The sequence below is a fragment of the Lipotes vexillifer genome, unplaced genomic scaffold (genome assembly GCF_000442215.2).
Source record: "Lipotes vexillifer unplaced genomic scaffold, Lipotes_vexillifer_v1.1 scaffold12, whole genome shotgun sequence".
NCBI lineage: Eukaryota > Metazoa > Chordata > Mammalia > Artiodactyla > Lipotidae > Lipotes > Lipotes vexillifer.
Window position 1 is genome coordinate 2,159,597 of NW_006796716.1, and position 22,030 is coordinate 2,181,626.

Below are 22,030 nucleotides of genomic sequence, written 5' to 3' on the forward strand. Positions count from 1 at the left end.
AATGAAGCCAGTTACTCCTTTTTTTCTTTTTCTTTTTTTGGCCACGCCGTGTGACATGCTGGGATCTTAGTTCCCCGACCAGGGATTGAACCCGTGCTCTCGGCCACTGGACCACCCGGAAATTCCCACATTATTCCTACTTTTTAAAATAACAGCTAATAATAGGGTCTTCCCTGGTGGCGCAGTGGTTGAGAATCTGCCTGCTGATGCAGGGGACACGGGGTTGAGCCCTGGTCTGGGAGGATCCCTCATGCCTCGGAGCAACTAGGCCCGTGAGCCACAGCTACAGAGCCTGCGGGTCTGGAGCCTGTGCTCCGCAACAAGAGACGCTGTGATAGTAAGAGGCCCGTGCACTGCGATGAAGAGTGGCCCCCGCTTGCCACAACTAGAGAAAGCCCTCGCACAGAAACGAAGACCCAACACAGCAAAAATAAATAAATTAATTAATAAAATAACAACTAATAATAAAAACTTAATGTTTTCTCTTTAGGACATATTTGTTAATCTCACATTCTCTCTGATTACACAGTGAATTTCTTCAGTGTAGCTGAATGATATATTAGAATGTTACTAAGCTTTTTTTTTTTTTGCGGTACACGGGCCCCTCACTGCCGCGGCCCCTCCAGTCGCGGAGCACAGGCTCCGGACGCGCAGGCCCAGCGGCCGTGGCCCACGGGCCCAGCCGCTCCGCGGCATGTGGGATCCTCCCAGACCGGGGCACGAACCCGCGCCCTCCGCATTGGCAGGCGGACTCTCAACCACTGCGCCACCAGGGAAGCCCTAGAATGTTACTAAGCTTTTTGAATGTTTAAATAAATCCACATACTGATTCTTTATTTTACCTCCCCTCCCCAGGTGCAAACAGGCAGACAGAAAACAAATCCATTTTGTTGATAAGTTAGTTATGATAATGTCCCTGTAGAAACCATGCTATTTCCTTTTCTCTATGGGATTTTATAAGTTTTCAGTGATTGGATTTACATAGCTTTCTATGGAAGTCTGACTCCTGATTTTTACTGGTGCTCTATTTTGTTTAATCATTTAAATATTAGCAACAGCCCGGTGAGGAAAAGAGACATATATTGCTTTGTTTTTGGCGGATCCAGTGAATGATATGGTGAGAGAAGGTGCTTATACTATTGACTAGAACTACAGTTTTGGATTATTTATGGATTTATCCCTGTCATTTGTCTCTTAACTGATCATAACCCTAGAAAACCAAGAATCTCTTTTATATTAAAAATGAATTATTTGTTTAGTTGTGGGGTAATATTACAAGGGGAGCTGTTTAAATACTTTTTATTTCAACCATTATATATAAAAACTGTCGCTTGGAAAGTACAGAGATTGGCAGCCCATTCTCTAGTTGTGGTGTAAGTTTATTTTCCTGCATAGCATCTTTTGCTGTGCATAAAAGTAAATTAGTTACTTGTCATTTGAATTTGAATATGGCTGGGTGATAATGAATTACAATTGGGATGATATTGAAAGTTACCATATACATGCACTAGTTATAGGATGTCTTCCTCCATCTCCCTCACAAAGACCGAATAATGACTGGTAAACAACTTGTGGACGTGGTATTATTGGAGATAACATAAACTCTGGATAAATATTACTGTATCAGAATTATTTTTAGTACTTTATGGAATTTATTTTTTAAACCTTAGAGAATCAACAAGTGTTTCCAAGGTAGACTGGAAGGCTGTTAGTAAATGGATCATTTGCATATGCACGGGGTTATTCCAAACTGCCCGTGAGACTGCTGGAGCCATCTCATCTTACTGTGGAACTGATTCTTAAACTTGCTGACCATCTGAGTTGTGTAACAGTTTCACATACCTTAAATTCTTATTCCTTGTGTCTTGTATTTTATTTTGCCTTTATTTTTTCTTACTAATTTTTAGTACTGTGTGAGTCTTGTGAAATGAAACTTGGGTGAATTGAAGAAAGCACAGTTGTAGACGGTCCTAACCATACTTTAGTGTTAATCATCTTGTTTGGATTTGCCAATTGAAAACTCTGATTTCAGTTTTATCTTATGCTGTACATTATAGAAAGGATACTATAGTTTTTTCCCATATATGGTAAGTATTTTGTGGATTAGTTGTCTCTGTTGCTTGAATATTGTGTTCCTTAGCCACTGCTAACAGAGAGTATGAAGCCCGCTTGGAAAGATACAGTGAGCGCATTTGGACGTGTAAGAGTACCGGAAGCAGTCAGCTAACGCACAAAGAGGCCTGGGAGGAGGAACAGGAAGTTGCTGAACTGTAAGTAGTAGAAGCACTGCCCTTCTAGCGCTATCTTCACGTTATTAGGAAAGAGGGAATATTAACCATAAAACAATATTTGTATTTAAATTTATGGGACATAAATTGGAATACATTACGTTAGTATAATGTACTGCTGTCTTGCCTGTTGTCATTTTGCAAGTAACAGTATGTGGAATATATAGTTGTGTGTACACTTAATTAGGTATTTACTAGGCTTTTGAGTGTTCTTGCTGTATACTTTTACCTTGTAAATACTCTGGAAATGTGGTTCTAAGCAAAGGAAGCTGATATAATCTAGAAGTAATATGGAGGCAGCAAATTAGCAGAAAGTTTTCTTTATTTTGTGGTCATTTGAAATTTAAGATAGTATTTAAAGCAGCTATCAAAAATAAGTACACAGTTTGAAGACAGTTTATCTGAGTGGGGTGGTTGAATGAGGTGTCTTAAAAATCCTGTCTGTTTTCAGAGGGCCTATTTGTCTGGGTAGTCTCTCAAAAAAAACACTCAGAATTTAGGCAGTTAGAAGCATGCAGAAGATAAGTAGAAACTAAGGATGATAAAACAGTACTCTTTTTTTTTAGTGGTTTTTTTTTTAATTTAAGTATATTTGATATACAGTATTATATGTTACAGGAGTACATTATAGTGATTCACAAATTTTAAAGGTTATACTCCATTTCTAGCTACTATAAAAAACCAGTACTCTTAGAAATTTGGAGTAGAAACTTTTTCTGTGGACTTCTCTTGATAGTATATAAGGAGAGAGCATACAGTTTAGTAATTAATACCATTCTGCTGTTTTGCCTGTGTAACAGAGCACAACCTTCATTTGAGACCTGGGGTCTAGTAATGGTTCCATCACTGATTAATAATTAGTGAAGTCTGTTAACCTGGTGCCTTTTTCTTCTTTGCTTGGGTCACTGACATAGTTCTGTTTTGGATTATTGTTATTTATATATATGCCCCGTTTAGTATACTAGACTCAGGGTTGGCCTACCTTTTCTGTAAAGTGCCAGTTAGTAAATATTTTAGGGTTTGTGGGCCATGTGGTCTCTGTCTCAGCTATTCATGTATTTACTTCAGTGACCAGTGTGAGGACAGCAATGCTTTTTGAACAGCAGAGACACATATGACGGTTTTGATGATTGGGGTTGTGCTTTGAGAAGAGTAATCTGGAAGCGGTGTGCAAGATGAGTTAGAGAGGGAAGAGGCAGGTGGGAAGTCTGTGTAGGCTAGCTAAGAGTATTCGAGTCGGGAATCATGGCATTATTGGGAATAGAAAGAATGAGATGGATTTACATTCTGAAAAAGGGGGTTTGGTCATAATTTTGGAAAACCACTACAAACTTTGTTCTTGAAAAGTCATAATACACATTAAAGATTTTCAGAAGACTGTAGTAAAGAAACTCTAGCTTGGTTTAATCTTACGGGTTTTAAACTTATTCAACCTTAGATCCCATTACAACAGAGGGAAGTTCTGAAGAACACACTTAGGGAATGTTTTATGTGATTTGATAGCTAATAGAATAGAAGGAGTAATGGGAGAAATTGTTGAAAAAGACAGTGAGGTTTTATAATTTTTATTCAAAGTAGAAATACTTTTTTCTGATTATAAAAGAAATGCATACTTGTTATAAGAATGTAAACAATACAGAGTTAGTAAGAGAATCTGAACATCATTGTCCAACTTCACTCCCCAGAAATAACCACAGACAATGAAGCTTTAAGCCTGAGTGACTGGGAGGCTTAATGGAAAGAGACAGTGAATTTATAGGGGCCAGGAAAGGCCTCATGGAATTAAGGAAGTCTGAGGACATGTTGGAAGGGTGATTAAGCTGGGAGGGAAGAGAGTGGGGAGAGGACAAAGGTAACAGTCTTAACAAAGGCAGGGAGACTTGAAGGTTATTGATCATGAGGGGAATAGCAGATAACTTGGTAGGTTAATTGTGAACGGAGTATGATAAGAGCTTTTAAGTCTAGCAATTGGAGGAGTATTTGTTATAAACAGCACAGAGAGTGATTGAGAATATTGTAGTATGATAATAAACCTGCTACTTGCCTCTGTATGAATATTCTCATGCCTGATCCTTCCTTTTGCCCTGTAACACATATGTTAAACTATCTGGTCAGAATTGGATAGCTAACAACTCTCCATTTAGGTTGCTTCCCATTTTCTGCTGTCATCAAGAATCCAGCAGTGAATATCGTTGTGTACCTATGACAGTTCTCCTAACTGTTGTCAAACTGCTTTCCAAAAGAGTTGAAACGTGGGCTTTTGGCAGAGTATGTGTGCTATTTTGCACCATTCACTTGCTCCTATCAGGGTGTGGTAATTAAAGTTCTTTATTGCTAGTTTAATAAATGAAAAGTGGTACATCTTTGTTTCACTTTGCAAGGAGTTCAAATCATGGTTCCAACATATTAACCATTCATGATTTATTTTTCTTATCCGTAAAATGAAAATTCTAGACCCCTCACAAGGTATTGTGAGAACTGAATGAAGGAATGCATTTTTATTGATTGAGACATAATAATTAAGTTATGGTCTCCCAACCAAAAATTGCACAAAGGATATGTATAAAGAATTCATACCTGAAAAGGGAAGTCAACTGCAAAAACAAATGAATGGGAAAATGTTCAACCTTACTAATGATGTGCTTATTATTTTCATTTTATAGATGAGAAAATTAACATGGACAGGTCAGTCAGACGAAGCTATTTAAAAGTTCTTTCTTTATCCTGTATACCACATAGGTTTTAATCTTTGTATTCTCCAGTGCCTTGCATGTATTTGCTAAAGAGCTTTTTGAATTGATCTGAGTAACTCTCTGGATAGGCTCTCCTGCATTTTCTTGGTAACTGATGACATGTTTGTTTAGTTTGAAGGAGGAGTTCCCTGCCTGGTATGAGAAACTTGTTCTGGAAATGGTTCACCATAACACAGCCTCCTTAGAGAAGTTAGTAGATACTGCTTGGCTGGAGATCATGACCAAATACGCTGTGGGAGAAGAGTGTGATTTTGAGGTGAGTGCCTATTTTTATTTATTTTTTTAATGTGATTTGACTCACCAAATGTCAGGATTGGAGCTTCCAACATAGATTATAGAATATATTTCTATGTGAGTAAAATTGTTTTACATTTGAAGTCCACTTGATATCAAATACTTTAATCGCCAATTTTTTTTTTTTTTTTTTTTTTAATGTGTTGGGTTTTTGTTGCCGCGGGCAGGCTTTCTCTAGTTGCGGCGAGCGGGGGCTACTCTTTGTTGTGGTGCAAGGGCTTCTCTTGCTGTGGAGCACGGGCTTCAGTAGTTGTGGCTCGTGGGCTGTAGAGCACAGGCTCAGTACTTGTGGCGCACGGGCTTAGCTGCTCCGCGGTGCGTGGGATCCTCCCAGACCAGGGCTCGAACCCATGTCCTCTGTGTTGACAGGTGGATTCCCAACCACTGCACCACCAAGGAAGTCCCTAATCACCAAATTTTAGAACCACATTTGTTATTGGGAATGTTGACTATTACAATAATTGTTAGACTGTGTATCATTGCAACCTTGTTTTCCCTGTTTTGTCCCTTTTTGATAACTCGATGCTGTATTGGCTTTTTTTGTTTTGTCATTTTTTTCATACTTTGTTTAAAAGACATTTAGATATTTTTAGTCCAAATCTATGGAATCTATAGGCAAAAGATTTCATTTCCCTGGAACAGTGATTGAGTTGACTGTTTTGTTTTTCTATTTAAATTTTAAAATTTTCCAGCCCATTACTAAAGGATAACTATTACTGAAGTAAATAGGTAAGATAGCTATTACTATTACTAAAGGATTTACTAAAGTAGATAGGTAAACTGTTTACGTAACACTAAAGCAATCCCTATATAATCCTTTGAAAACTTAAGTAAGATTCAGGCGGAAGGGAACTAACATTTGTTGAATTTCTGTATGTACTGGATACTGGGCTAGTTGCTTTACATAATGTCTTACAGAATCTGCGCAGAAAGGTGAGGTGGTAAACAGGCGCAGGTGTTTAAGTAGCTTGTTCAGGTTGATTAATGTACTTTTTAGTACTAGTGATTTCATCTGTATGTAATGAAATAGCTGACTGACAGTGGCCTGGACTTCTCAAACTTTAGCCTCAATAAAATCACTTAGAGGATTACTGAATGTACATTCTTGGGCCCCATCCCCTGAGAGCTTGATTCAAAAGGTCTAGGGTAGGGCCTGAAAGTTCGCAGTTCTAACAAGCTCCAGGATGTGATGATACGAACACTCTGGGGACAACATTTTGAGTAGCATCGGCTTAACCAATGAAGACATTTGATTATCTCACATAATAAGTCTTAGAGGCAGGCAATTCCAAGTTTGGTATAGAGGCTGAATAATATTGTCAAGGACTTAAACTCCATCTCTGCCTTTCTGCTCTGCTTTTCTCGGTGTGTTTGGTTTTGTCCTTAGCTTTGTTGCCTCTTGGTTGTGAAATTGTGACTGTGAGCACAATTGTTTGCTCACTCGCAATTCAGAGTGATCAAATATCTAAGCACAGTAAGAAAATCTTTACCAGAAGCATATTCCTCCTGTCCCCTTTTTAAAAAATATTTATTTATTTATTTATTTTGGCTGCACTGGATCTTATTTGCAGCACGCAGGACCTTTGTTGTGGCATGTGGGCTTCTTAGTTGTGGCATGCGAACTCTTAGTTACAGCATGCATGTGGGATCTAGTTCCCCGACCAGGGATCGAACCTGGGTCTCCTGCATTGGGAGCGCAGAGTCTTACCCACTGGACCACCAGGGAAGTCCCCCACCTGTCCCCTTTTATCTTTACATGTTATTGCCTAGACCATGGCTTACATAATCCATCCTTAGCTGCAGGGGGGCTGAGAAAGTGAATACTACCTTTTTTATAAAGCCTTAAAAGAGACAGGCTGGCAAGAGAAGAGGAGGAGGGGAATGGCTTAGGTAGCCCAACAATAGCCAGTAAGTCTGTGTCTGTCTGGCTCCAAAGTCCTTGTTCTTTCTTTAATTTACTTTGACTCCTTGTATCTCCTAGCTACTTTTTTAAAATTTCGTAATTGTCTGTGGAATCATCATTGGGTTTTAATCACACACTATATCATTCAGTGTCCTGGCAGGAAACAGATGGCATATTCATATGGTGTAATCGAATTGAGTTTAATAAAGGAACTATAGACAGGAGACAGCAGTCTGATCTAGGTCAAGGAAAACTAACAAGGTTAAAGTACCTCATGGCTGTCAATAGTGGAGAGGCTTTACTACTTCTAAACCCCAAGTAAATGAGGGGAGGGAATGGATACAGGAACTAGGAGAGAGTAATGTAATTGTAGAAAAGTACTTTGGTAGTGAGAAGTAACCAACCTGCTAGGGAGACAGGGGAATAAATATACCATATGATTTTCTGCTTATGCTTCCCATGGGTGGAACTCCCCAAAATCTACAGGGCAAAGGAGCCCTTTGATATAGTTCATAAAGATCAGCCTGTTTAAGCACAGAGCAAGGCAGAGAAGACTGGAGAAAGATATGGAGTGGCAAAAGGAAGATACTCTGCACACATCTGCAAGGTGGAAGAGGAAGAGTTCCAGGAAGAGGGAGAGAGAGATTAGGGAGATAGGCGTGTCCATAAACATATGAAAAGATGTTTAAATTCATTAGTAATCTAGGAAATCAAATTGAAACCGTAGTGAGATCATTTTATACTCATCAGATTAGTAAATAAGAAAAAGTCAAAATAATGCCAAGTTTTGACAAGAATCTGGAGCTGCTCATTCACTGCTAACTATTTTGGTAAATGCTTTGGCATTATCGAATACAGTGGACTATGCCCTTTGACTAGGGTTTTTATTCTTGAGTATTTACTCTTTTGATAACTAATAATGTTGAGCACCTTATGTGCTTGTTGCTATACTTCCATTTGTATTTCCTTTGGTGAAGTGTCTGTTCAGATCTTTGTCCATTTTAAAATTTAGTTTAAATTTAAATTGTTTATTTTCAAGTTGTGAGACTTATTTATATATTCTGCATACATATCCTTTATTAGATATATGCTTTTGCTTTTTCTCCCAATCTAGGGCTTGTGTTTTTATTCTCTTAACAGTGTTTTTTGAAGAGCACAAGTTTTTAGTTTTTTTTTTTTTTTTTTTTTTTTTTGGGCGTTCCGCGGGCCTCTCACTGTTGTGGCCTCTCCCGTTGCGGAGCACAGGCTCCGGACACGCAGGCTCAGCAGCCATGGCTCATGGGCCCAGCGGCTCCGCGGCACATGGGATCTTCCCGGACCGGGGCACGAACCCGTGTCCCCTGCATCGTCAGGCAGACTCTCAACCACTGTGCCACCAGGGAAGCCAAAGTTTTTAGTTTTGATAAGCCAAATAGAAAGAAAGTACCTAACCATATCTGTAATTATGTGTAATATAAATGTTCTAAAAACTTCACTTAAAAGGTAGAGATTGTCAGATTGGATAAGAAAGCAACACGCGACTATCTGCTGCCTATAAGAAAGATACAAATAGAATAATATTAAAAGGGTGGAAAAAAGATACCATCCTAACATTAGTCAAAAAATCTGGTATGGCTATATAAGTATCAGACAAAGTAGGTTTCAGGACAGAGAATATTACCATGAATAAAGAAGCATTTCGTAATGACAAAGGGATCAGTTTATTAAGAGGGCATAGCAGTCCTTAATGTTTATGTATTTACTAATGAGAGCTTCAGAGTACGTGAAGCAAAAATAGAACTACCAAAAGAAATAGACAAGTCAAAATTATAGATGGAGATTTCAGCCCCCTCCCCCTTTCTCAATAACTGGTAGAAAGAGTAGACAAAAAGTCAGCCAGAATATAGAAAACCTGAATAACATTATCAACCAACTTGACCTAATTGTCATTTATAAAACATTCCACCTAATAACTGCAGAATACACATTTCTTTCAAGTGCATAGTTTATGATGGTAGACCATAGTCTGGGCCATAAAAAAAGTCAGTAAACTTACAAGGGTTCAAATCATGCAAAGTATATACTCTGACCAGAATGGAATTAAATCAATAACAGGTATCTGGAAACTCTGCAAATAATTGGAAACTAAATAACACACCTTTAACTTACTCATAGGTTAAAGAAGAAATCAAAAGGGAAATTAGATAATATTTTGAACTGAATGAAAATGAAAATACAGTATATTAGAATTTGTGAGATACTGCTTACAGTAGTGTTTAGGAGAAATGTATAGCACTAAACATCTGTGAGAAAAAATAGAAAGGTCTCAAATCATTGGCCTTGGCTTTTACCTTGAGAAACAAGAAAAAGATGTTAAAAAAAAAAAAAAAAGAGAGAAATAAGAAAAAGAACCCAAAGGAAACAGAAGAAGAAAGGAATTAGTAAAAATCAAAGCAAAATCAATAAAATAGAAAACAGGAGAACCATAGAGGAAATCAGTGAAACCAAAAGCTGGTAATTTGAGAAGATCAATAAAATTAATAAACCTGTAGGCAAACTCAGGTAAAAAAGAGAGAAGACACGAATTAACCAATATGAAGAATTAGGTGATATCCCAACAGAGCCTACAGATATTGACAGAATAATAAGGGAATATTATTAACACCCTTAAGCCAATAAATCTGACAATTTAAATGAAAACATTCCTTGAAAGACACAAACTACCAAAACCGACTGAAGAAGAAATAGAAACCTTTAATGGCCCTGTATCTATTAAATAAATTGAATTTGTAATGAAAATCATCCCACAAAGAAAACTTCAGGCCCAGATGTTGTCACTGGTGAATTCTACCAAACATTTAAGGAAGAAATAATACCAATTCTATATGTTATTTCAGAAAATAGAAGAGGAGGGAATCCTTCACAAATCATTTTATGAGGTCAGCATTACCCTGATACGGAAACCATATAAGCACAAGAAAAAGCCACAGACTAAAAAAAAAAGTATGTTCACAGAGCTCTCTTGTGAACCTAGATGTAAAAGTTCTAATAAAAATTTTAGCAAGTGGAATCCAACATTATGTTAAAAGGATAATACATCATGACTAAGTGGGGTTTATCCTAAGAATGCAAGGTTTTAAATTTCTAATTCTCCTTACTGATAAACCATATGATCATCTCAATTTACACACAAAATGCATTCGACAAAATCCAAATTCCTAATAAAAACTCCCAGAAAACTGCAAATAGAAAGAAACTTCTTCAACCTGATAAATAGTATTTACAGAATAACAACCTACAGCTAACATCATACCTAATGATAAAAGACTGAATGTCTGCTTTCCTACTCAATATTGTACTGGGGGTTCTAGTCAGAAAAAGAAGTAAAAGACATCCAAATTGGAAAGGAAGAAGTAAAATTGCAGATAACACGATTGTCTATGTAGAAAATCTCATGGAATCTACCATATAAGGTACTAGAACTAATAAGTGAGTTTAGCAAGGTAGCAGGATACAAGATAAATACAGTCATCCCTTGGTATCCGTGGAAGATTGGTTCCAGGACCCTGTGGATACCAAAATCTGCAGATGCTCAAGTCCCTTATATAAAATGGTGTAGTGTTTGCATTTAACCTATGCACATCTTGCAGTATACGTTAAATTACCTGTAGATTACTTATAATACCTAATACACATGTAAATGCTGTGTAAATAGTTGCCAGCGTGAAGCAAATTCATATTTCGCTTTTTGGAATTTCTTTTTCTTTTCTTTTTTCTTTTTTTTCTTTTTTTAATGTTTTCGATACGTGGTTGGTTGAATCCACAGATATGGGAACCCATGGAAATGAAGGGCCCACTATACAAAAAACCAATTTGTATTTCTATGTGTTAGCAGCAAACAGTTGGAAATTGAAATTTAAAAATTCAATACCGTTTATAGTAACATCAAAAAATCTGGAGTACTCTGGGAGTAAATCTGACAAAAGATGTGTAAGACCTATACACAAAACTATAAAACATTGCTAAGGGAAATTAAAGAAGGCCTTAAATGATGGAGAGGTAGACTTTGTTCATTGGTCAGAAAACTAAATATTGTTAAGATGTCAGTTCTTCCCAAATTGACATATAGATTCAACACAATTAATAGTAAAATCCCAGCAGCTTGTTTGTAGGGATTGCCCAACTGATTGTAATGCAAAAAACCTAGCCAGAACAACTTTGAAAAAGAACAGCAAAGTTAGATTCCTAATGCTGTCTGATTTTGAGCCTTATTGTAAAGTATTAAGACCGTGTGAAATTGGTATAAAGATAGACCAGTAGATCAGTGGAACAGAATAGCATCCGGAAATAGATGTGAGCACGCACACACGCGCGCACACACACACACACTCTCTCTCTCTCTCTCTCTCTCTCTCTCTCTTTCTCTCTCTCTCTCTCTCTTTCTCTCTGCTGATTTTTGATAGAGATGGAAAGGTAATTAAGTGAAGAAAAGATAGTCTTTTCAACAGATGGTTCTGGAGAATTGAATATCCATATATATAATTTATTTTTTTAGAAAATGGAAATTCTTGAACTTTATTTACACATTTCTCAGGTTTGTGCAGTAGTTGCCCTTTGGCATTAGTACATTGGTACGTGAATTATGAACTAGATTGTGATCATTTTATTTTTTAAGATGTCATATTTCAACCTGGAGATCTGAGAAATAAAGTTGGAAAAAATCACTGTGCTTGACTACTTTAGAGTTTCAGTGACTTTTGTCAGGTGAGGTGGAATGTGTATTGAATAATATATTCTAAATGTTACCTTTAGGTTTCTTTTTTTTTTTTTTTGCAGTACGCGGGCCTCTCACCGCTGCGGCCTCTCCCGCAGCGGAGCACAGGCTCCGGACGCGCAGGCTCAGCGGCCATGGCTCACGGGCCCAGCCGCTCTGCGGCATGTGGGATCCCCCCAGACCGGGGCACGAACCCGTGTCCCCTGCATCGGCAGGTGGACTCTCAACCACTGCGCCACCAGGGAAGCCCTACCTTTAGGTTTCTAGTTCTTAATATCTTTTTTCTTAATATTTATTTATTTATTTGGCTGCACTGGGTCTTAGTTATGGCATGCAGGATCTTTAGTTGTAGCATGTGGGATCTAGTTCCCTGACCAAGGGTTGAACCTAGGCCCCCTGCATTGGGAGCGTGGAGTCTTAGCCACTGGATCACCAGGGAAGTCCCCTTAATTATTATCTTTGATTCTTTCTCCTATCTCCCTTATAGGTTGGGAAGGAAAAAATGCTAAAGGTGAGGATTGTGAAGATTCATCCTTTGGAGAAAGTGGATGAAGAGGCCACTGAGAAGAAATCTGATGGTGCCTGTGATTCTCCCTCAAGTGACAAAGAGAATTCTAGCCAAATCGCTCAGGACCATCAGAAGAAGGAGGCAATTGTGAAAGAGGATGAAGGAAGGAGAGAGAGTATTAGTACGTATGATAGTAGCTTTCCTTAATGAGTTATGCAACTCATATTACGCGCAAATCATCTTGAGTTCTCTAGCAATTAAATTTGTAATTGGGTTTGTTGATATATAGACATGATTTTGCCTGTTTATGATTTGGAAAACAACTAAAATACCTACAAAATGAATCAAGATTTAAATCTCCCTACACAATTAAGACAATTGGGAAGTCATTTCCTCTAGTTGCTTGGAAATCTATGTGCACATACCTAGCTACTCAAGATGGCAAAGAAAGTTTGCCTGCCTTTTCTCTTTAAGTTGGAATTATGTATATGTGTGGAAGGGGTGTGATCAGAGTATGAGGGATAAATTCTAATCTCTGTTTCTCTTCACGTTGCCAGCCAGTGTGACGGTTTTGAGATACTTCCTTTTATCTGTATTTTGTAACTCAAATTCGTCTCAGATGGGAGCTCCCAGAATTCTGAAACACTATGATATCTGAAAGTAATTTTTAGGGACCTGGAGACCTAACGTAATGTTTTGAAAGTTGAAGAACTGAGACATTGCCCATTGGAAAAATAAATCATCCTCTGAGGTCATCTTTTTTTTTTTTAAATCTGTGTCAGTAAGGAATTTGACTGGTATAGGTGTCTTCTGCCTCCACAAATATGAGTACTCAAGTATTCATGTATATTGATCCACCTCCCCATGATTGTTAGAGGATCAAATTTTACCTCATTATTTAACCATTACAAAGTTTGAATTAGAACATTTCATTAGAATGTTATGCTGTATGTCTTCCATTCTATTCTTTGTCTCTCCAGATGTTTTGGATATGTGCAGATGGTTTTAAAGGAATGTTCTTATCTAGTCCCGAGGAAACTTCTGAGACTCGTCTGCCCCAGTTGCTGATGCTTTAGTTTTGTTTTCCACTCTGCATTTTGAAAGCTAATGTCTATGTTTTTCAGTTTCTCTTTTCCTTCTTTTTGATACTGAAGTTTTCTAACATGTATATTACTTAACAATCCTCAAGACTTGAGGTTGATAAGTGTGTTGGTTAGGTGTTGACTGATGATATGTCTTCTAACACTTCTTCTAGAACCAGATCATTGGAATACCAATGATGTGTTACAGTTGTTAGTTTTATGCCTTAAACGTGTACTAGGAACCCCTAGTTTTAGGCTTTGGCTTCTTTTTTAGGGTGTTATATGCCTTAGTTTAGGTTTTAATTTTGGGATATAATGTTATTGCTAGTATGTGGAAAGAATGGTAGGCAGGCTAAAGAATGTTATGATGTACTCTGAATGTTTTCAGGGGGAAAACTGATTAGAATTTCCATAGAAATATGAGAGACAAATTCCAGTATACAAAATGTTTTCTCACAAGGTAACCTTCCTTCTACTTTATGGGGGGGGGAAATGTATTAGGCAGGAACTTTTCAGTTTTGTGTTTTTAACCTCACTGTTAGGAATGTCTGTGTTCTTCCTTCATCTCAGAAGGGAGCTGTCTGTCCTTCCTCTTGGTCAAGATACTTGTGCTTTGAATTCCATTCCTTGCTGCTTTCTCAAGGATTGGGTTAACTCATTATTCTACTCTACAGTGTTTTTAACCCTCTCTCTAATAGTTCTTCTCAACTTATAAACAAAGTCCCATTTTCTAAAAACAAAAACATACCCTCCCTTGATCCTGTTGTTCTTTTTCTGTCTTACTCATTCAAGCCAAAGTTCTTGAGAATGTTGTCTCCACTTTCTGACCATCAGTTTATTTCTTATGCTATTATAGTCTAACTTCTGCCTCTTTACTCCTAAAACTCTTCCTAATAAGGTTATGGGTGACCCCTAATTGCCAAATCCACTGATTTCTTCTTAGTCCATTTTACTTTTCTTTTACATTTAACACTGTTGGTCACTCTCAAATCTTTTAGTTAATATATTTGATACCACAGTCTCCTATTTCTCTAACTACTTTTCTTTATTTCCTTTTTCCCCACTGCCATTCCTTAGATTTTTTTCATATGGTTTTTGTCCTGCCTTTTTATTTTTATTTTTTTTTGCCTTTTTATTTTTCAATACATCATCATCTACTTGGTTTCTAAGGCAGAAAACTTAGGAACCTTTAACATTCCCACAACTAGTTGGTTACCAAGTCTGTCTTCTTGACTGTTTCCTTCACCATTCTGATACATTAATCCAGATGTTTAAGATTATATCTTATGATTTCTTCAGTCTCACCTTCCCATTTTATTCATTTTCTAACTGCTGAAAGTGCTTTTTCTTTTTCTTCATTTTTTCACACTAGTGCTCTTTCCAAAATGTACATCTAGTTAGTTAGATCAAAAATCTTTTGTTTCCCTAGTATCCATAAGACAAATTCCAGCCTATATGAATGGTATACAAGGTTTGTTATAATTTATAAGCCCCTACTTACCTCTGTAGTCTGATTTTTTTAATTGTACTGTAGATCATATTCACCTGTATCTCATTATTTGCAGTCTCTGAACAAGTCATATTCTTTCTGAGTCTTCCCTGCCTATCTTCCAGACTAAATTAGACATTGCTTCTCTCTTTCTGAGTATTTTTCTCTCTAATCTAGTATTTTTCTATACCAATCTCTATTGTGGTATTTACCACATTTTATTGTAATTATTGTTGACTCCTCCCATAGACTTTAGCTACTTGAGGTAAGGACCTTATGATTTACCTTTGGGCCCCATCACTCAGTGCTTGGTTGCAGAGTAGCTGTTCAGGAAGATTACTAAGTGGATAGAATTAAAAGAATTATTTTTTTCACTAATTTTCTATTGATTTGATTAGATGACAGAGCACGTAGATCTCCACGAAAACTTCCTACTTCATTAAAGAAAGGAGAGAGGAAATGGGCACCTCCAAAATTTCTGCCTCACAAATACGACGTGAAACTACAAAATGAAGATAAGGTTAGTTGGCACCTTTATATTAAACCTCTTACATGTAGTAGATGTTGTTTAAGAAAGTAGCAAAGCGCTCGTTTTCACGTAGAAAATGTGCTAAAGAAAAATGTAAATAAATATGTTTCTACAACAAATTCTGAGTGGTTTTCTGGTCTTTGTAATTATGACTTTAAACTGTATTGTCTTTCCTAGGAGATAGCATGCTTTTCCCTTTTCAATAGGAACTATTAGGGTGTGAGAGTAGTTTACATTTGAGCTTCAAACTTAGTTATTTGAAAAAATAAGACTCTGTTTCCAGTGGTTATGGACTTCCTGAGGAAATAGCTCTTCCCAGTTAAAAGCAGAGCAATTTGTAATATAATTAAACTCAGAAAGTGAGTTAACTCTAACCAGTGCTTTTTCAAGGCATATGAAGCTAATAATCTAAAATGGTGAATACCCTCTAAATAACTTAGTACTATGTTTTATTGATTCTAAGATGTTCAACTTTCATATTTTTATATTTCCAGAATCGGGATATGTATCTTTTTTTTTTAATTGAAGTATAGTTGATTTACAATATTGTGTTAGTTTCTGGTGTACAGCAGAGTGATTCAGTTATACATATATATATGTGTATTCTTTTTCATATTCATTTCCATTATAGTTTATTACAAGATATTGAATATAATTCCCTTTGCTATACAGTAGGACCTTGTTGTTTTTCTATTTTATATATAGTAGTTTGTATCTGCTGGAATCAGGATATATCTCAATATCAATTGGCAAGAATTCTTTTGTTTGTGGTACATAATGTGTCTTTCATTAATAGCATTCTAGATTTCATGAAATATGCCATGTTGCTTTTGGGTACTCTTATTCCTGTATGTGTAAGATGGCATCATTAGAAGCAGGAGGGCGGCTAGGTGTGGAAGGCAGTTGCACATTTGTCTTCATGTCTAACTGTTACATAGAAGAAACAGCTATGGCCTGAGAAATTAAATAATTCTATCAAAGTTCCTAATTTAATAAATGAGATTAGGAAGGATTATAACCTGGATCTCTTGCCTCTTTAGAGTGTTGGTTTTTTCCCACGTCACAATGCTGACAAGTCTTATTTCATTTTGACTCATTTGTTTTATAGTTAGTGACCTGAAGACATTACTGGATTGTTAGGATTTCTTTATATTTGAAAACTGGGTGTTAAATACAATTTTCCACTAAGTTTCTTAGCTCCCGTTCAGCAAGGTGGCTAGTTAAAACATCATTGCTGGGACTTCCCTGGTGGCGCAGCGGTTAAGAATCCACCTGGCAGGGGACACGGGTTCGAGCCCCAGTCTGGGAAGATCCCACATGCCGCAGAGCATCTAAGCCCGTGCGCCACAACTGCTGAGCCTGCACTCTAGAGCCCGCAAGCCACAACTACTGAAGCCTCTGCGCCTAGAGCCTGTACTCCGCAAGAGAAGCCACTGCAATGAGAAGGCCGTGCACTGCAATGAAGAGTAGACCCTGCTCGCCGCAACTAGAGAAAGCCCGCACGCAGCAGCAAAGACCCAGTGCAGCCAAAAATAAATAAACAACAAATAAATAAAAGAAAAATGAATCCCTTATTGATGTACCTTTATATAGTATTCCCTTCCTTTTCCCCCTTCCTTTTATAAGCGATTGATGATGACTTTCCATTTACTTCTTTTAAAAAATTTTTATTTATTTATTTAGCTGCACCGGCTCTTAGTTGCAGCATGCACGATCTTCGTTGCCTCGTGTGGGATCTTTAGCTGCGGCATGCAGGCTCTTTGTTACAGCAGGCGGGATCTAGTTCCCTGACCAAGGATCGAACCTGAGCCCCCTGCATTGGCAGCATGGAGTCTTAACTGCTAGACCACCAGGGAAGTCCCTCCATTTACTTCTAAATTCTTAACAAGAGGAACTGTTGGTTCAACAGATAAACCCATTTTTAGGACTTTGATACATATTGCCTACAGATATCTTTAACATTCTGTCTCTGAAAATTCTTCTTCTATCTAGTATCTGACCTATTTTATAGGTGTAATGATGAGTTTTCCAGAGAGAATATAAATCTTTGTTCTCATTGGTTAATTGCTTTTTACCCCAGTAGTGAGTTATTTCTATTTGTTAACCTAGATCATCAGTAATGTGCCAGCAGACAGCTTGATTCGTACAGAACGCCCACCAAATAAGGAGATACTTCGATACTTTATACGGCATAACGCATTACGGGCTGGTACTGGTGAAAATGCACCTTGGGTGGTAGAAGATGAATTAGTGAAGAAATATTCCTTGCCTAGCAAGTTCAGTGACTTTCTACTTGATCCATACAAGGTAAGTTTTTGGACAGCAGGATGGAACACTATTGAATGAATTTATTTCCTCTGATGGTTACAGTAGATTTTGAACTCTAACTTCAGATAATGAATTCAAAGTTTTCACGTATATCTATTTCATATAGGTTGTGATTATGGGGTTGGTAGGGAAGAGGCCACACTGGATATCTCCTCTTCTAATTTGACTTATTTTACTATGGTTGCATAATTAAAACAAAGAAACAAATTACATGCATGTGCCTTTTTGTCTCAGATCTTTCTTGGAATGAGGTATGGTATTAAAAAATATATATTTTTGCAAATTGATTACTAAAAATGAAAACTGATTTTGTATGTGAGATAAGAAGATCAAATATACTGGCAGCCTTGAAAAGGACTAAGTATTGCTTTGTATGACAGATTAGTAGAAAATCTAGCACTTCTCTCTATTATTTTTCCTTTAATTATCTCATTTGATTTTCAGAATATTCTTATAAAGTTGTATGGTATATATATATTAATTTTCATCTCTTTCTTGTAATTATGAAAAACTAAGGCTATCTTACAACTGAGTCATACAACTAAATTACTTCAATTACCTTATGTTGATATTGTTAACAAAAGTATATTGAGAAATAATTTTATTTCTTCAAACATTGGTAAAGACCTCCAACTGTAGTTTAGCATTAGCATGTTTTCTTATTCTAGACCAGCACGATCAGGCATTATCTTCCATTATGCTCTTTAAATTTTTAGCATTTGTGTAAAAAGAAAAATTTAGGGATTAGTTGACTTTTTCTAGGTCAGGACTAAAATTTCCATGGAACACTATTTAGTAAACCTAAACTTTTTCTTTTTATTATTATTTTTCTTTTTATTGGAGTATAATTGGCTTTACAGTGTTTTGTTAGTTTCTGCTGCTACAATGAAGTGAATCAGCTATATGTATACCTATATCCCCTCCCTCTTGGACCTCCCACCCGCCATCCCACCCGCCATCCCACCCATCTAGGTTGTCACATAGTACCGGGCTGAGCTCCCTGTGCTATACAGCAGGTTCCCACTAGCTCTTTTACACATGGTAGTGTATTTATGTCAAACCTAATCTCCCAGTTCATCCCACCCTCCCCTTCCCCTTGTGTCCACGTGTCCATTCTCTACATCTACATCTCTATTCCTGCCCTGCAAATAGGTTCATCTGTACCTAGAATTTTTCTAGATACCACATATATGCATTAATATACAATATTTGTTTTTCTCTTTCTGGCTTACTTCACTCTGTATGACAGACTCTAGGTCCATCCACATCTCTGCAAATGACCCACTTTCATTCCTTTTTATGGCTGAGTAATATTCCATTGTATATATGTACCCACGTCTTCTTTATCCATTCATCTGTTGTTGGACATTTAGGTTGTTTCCATGTCCTGGCTATTGTAAATAGTGCTGTAATGAACATTGGGGTACATGTGTCCTTTTGAATTATGGTTTTTTTCAGGGTATATGCCCAGAAGTGGGATTGCTGGGTCATTTTGGTAGTTCTGTTCTTAGTTTTTTTAAGGAACCTCCATACTGTTTTCCACAGTGTCTGTATCAATTTACATTCCCACCAACAGTGCAAAAGTGTTCCGCTTGGGCTTCCCTGGTGGCGCAGTGGTTGGGAGTCCACCTGCTGATGCAGGGGACACGGGTTTGTGCCCCAGTCTGGGAAGATCCCACATACCATGGAGCGACTAGGGCCGTGAGCCATGGCCGCTGAGCCTGCGCGTCCGGAGCCTGTGCTCCACAATGGGAGAGGCCACAACAGTGAGAGGCCCGTGTACCAAAAAAAAAAAAAAAAAGTGTTCCATTTTCTCCACACCCTCTCCAGCGTTTATTGTTTATAGATTTTTTGGTGATGCCCATTGTGACTGGTGTGAGGTGATACCTCATTGTAAATTTGATTCACATTTCTCTAATAGTCAGTGATGCTGAGCATCTTCTCATGTGCCTCTTTGCCATCTGTATGTCTTCTTTGGTGAAATGTCTATTTAGGTCTTCCACCCATTTTTTAATTGGGTTGTTTGTTTTTTGGATATTGAGCTCCATGAGCTGTTTGTATATTTTGGAGATTAGTCCTTTGTCCATTGCTTCGTTTGCAAATATTTTCTCCCATTCTGAGGGTTGTCTTTTCATCTTGTTTATGGTTTCCTTTTGCTGTGCAAAAGCTTTTAAGTTTAATTAGGTCCCATTTGTTTATTTTTGTTTTTGTTTTTATTTTCATTACTCTAGGAGGTGGGTCAAAAAAGATCTTGCTGTGATTTATGTCACAGCGTTATCTTCCATTAGGCTCTTTAAATTTTTATCATTTGTGTAAAAAGACAAATTTAGGGATTAGTTGACTTTTTCTAGATCAGGACTAAAATTTCCATAGAACTATTTAGTAAACCTAAACTTTTTCTTAAATATTTTTATTTACTGAGGGGAAATTTTAATTTGTTTTCATTTTATTGCTGTAGAGTTTTGGAACTGTGATACAGCTTTTGGTGGTTATAACAGGAACTTACTATCTTTACTGTATGAAAATTGTATATAAGATCATCTCTAAATAGGTTTTAGACTCTTGGATCATTTGAGTCCTAAATATTTTTTTCTTTTTAAATTTTACAGTTGTCTTTTATGTATTTTAGTTCAGTGATTCAAATATGTGAATAACGTGAAAGAAAGACTGAGTATAATTTATGGGTAAAAGGTCTTTGGGTTTTATTAGAACAAAAAAGCTGATCCACACTTTTTGTAGGAGCCAGAGACTTAGAATTCCAGGAATTTATATCTTTTTTGTTTGTTTGTTTTGTTTTAAGAATTTATTATATCTTGAAAAGCAATTTCTGAAGAAATTTGGCTACTCTGAAATTTTCTAATGAGGGCTTAAAATATTAACTTAATGAATTTTGGCTGTAATTCTGATAGAGACTAGAACTGCAAGCTCGTTTACACTAAACTGCTGTAAGAAGGCAGTGATTCTACTTAGAGAAATTGAGTCATGTAAGATACCAGTCTATAAATTCAGAGCATACACTTATCTTTTAATGTATTTTGCATACCTTAAACAATAATTTCTTATTCCCCAATACTATTTGACATTTCACTGATTTTATCTTTTGAGTTTATGTATGTTTATTTTTCCTTTTTATAAAATTGGTTTTCTCAAAAAACTTTTGGCATCTCAGCCAGGACAGAATATAGTAAAGGTATGGATAAGTAGACCATAAAAGAGTGCTTTGGATTCTTTCCTGATCTAAAGGAAATTTAAAATAATGCAGTGGGGACTTCCCCGGTAGTCCACTGGTTAAGACTTCGCCTTCCAGTGCAGGTTCAATCCCTAGTCAGGGAGCTAAGATCCCACATGCCTCAGAGCGAAAAAACCAAAACATATAGCAGAAGCAATATTGTAACAAATTCAATAAAGACTCTAAAAATGGTCCATATCAAAAAAAAATCTTAAAAAAGATAAATAAATAAAATAATGCATCGAACATCAAAGTTGATCACATGTGATCTGCCTGTTCCAGAGGCAGTGGATTTGAGCTTACTTTGGCAGCAGGTACATTGAAATGGGAACGAAAGCAATAGGTTAAAAATTTTTTTCTTTGGTTTTTGTAGAATTTGATGTTCTGCTAGGCTGCTGAATACAACTACTATAGAGAGAGATGAGGTCTGGAGAGAGGAAGCAAGTTGTGAGTAATAGTTTTAGGAAAGGACCAACTGGGAGAGCTTAGGTGGGAAAGAGGAAAATTATTTAGAAATGTAGAATTTTGGAGTGTTATCTGAGTAGGGCCTAATGTGATGATGGGGGTGTGCTTGTGGTCTTGTAGAACCTTAGAATATAAATTACTTGAGATTAAAAGCTATCTTACTTGTTTTATATTTTGTGATGTTTAGCGTAGGTACAATATGTACATGGCTAGTGAATTCATTTCTTTAAGAAGTTCCATTCTGTTCATTGAGGAGAAAAATGCAACTGACCGTTGAGTTTAGGGGTAAATATTTTGTAGGCCTAATGACTTGGAGGAATGATTTGCAAGGCACTTGGATGATAAAATAACTGTCATCTAAGATGAAATCAGCCATCTTAGCTCATTTCCGTATTCTAATACATGGCAG

The 22,030-nt window shown here is 37.0% G+C and overlaps 1 protein-coding gene and 1 non-coding gene across 2 annotated transcripts in view; one reads left to right on the top strand and one right to left on the bottom strand.

The window, feature by feature from the left end:
- BAZ1B (bromodomain adjacent to zinc finger domain 1B) overlaps positions 1 to 22,030 on the top strand; it is a 71,142-nt gene that overhangs the window by 7,232 nt on the left and 41,880 nt on the right. Inside the window, exons 2-6 of the mRNA XM_007468887.1 lie at positions 2,154 to 2,270; positions 5,153 to 5,297; positions 12,479 to 12,680; positions 15,469 to 15,590; positions 17,709 to 17,906. Of these exons, the coding sequence (XP_007468949.1) occupies positions 2,154 to 2,270; positions 5,153 to 5,297; positions 12,479 to 12,680; positions 15,469 to 15,590; positions 17,709 to 17,906 (784 nt within the window). The remainder of the gene's footprint in view (positions 1 to 2,153; positions 2,271 to 5,152; positions 5,298 to 12,478; positions 12,681 to 15,468; positions 15,591 to 17,708; positions 17,907 to 22,030) is intronic.
- On the bottom strand, positions 6,989 to 7,061 carry TRNAG-CCC (transfer RNA glycine (anticodon CCC)). Its single transcript has one exon. It is a non-coding gene; the product is annotated as a tRNA-Gly (tRNA).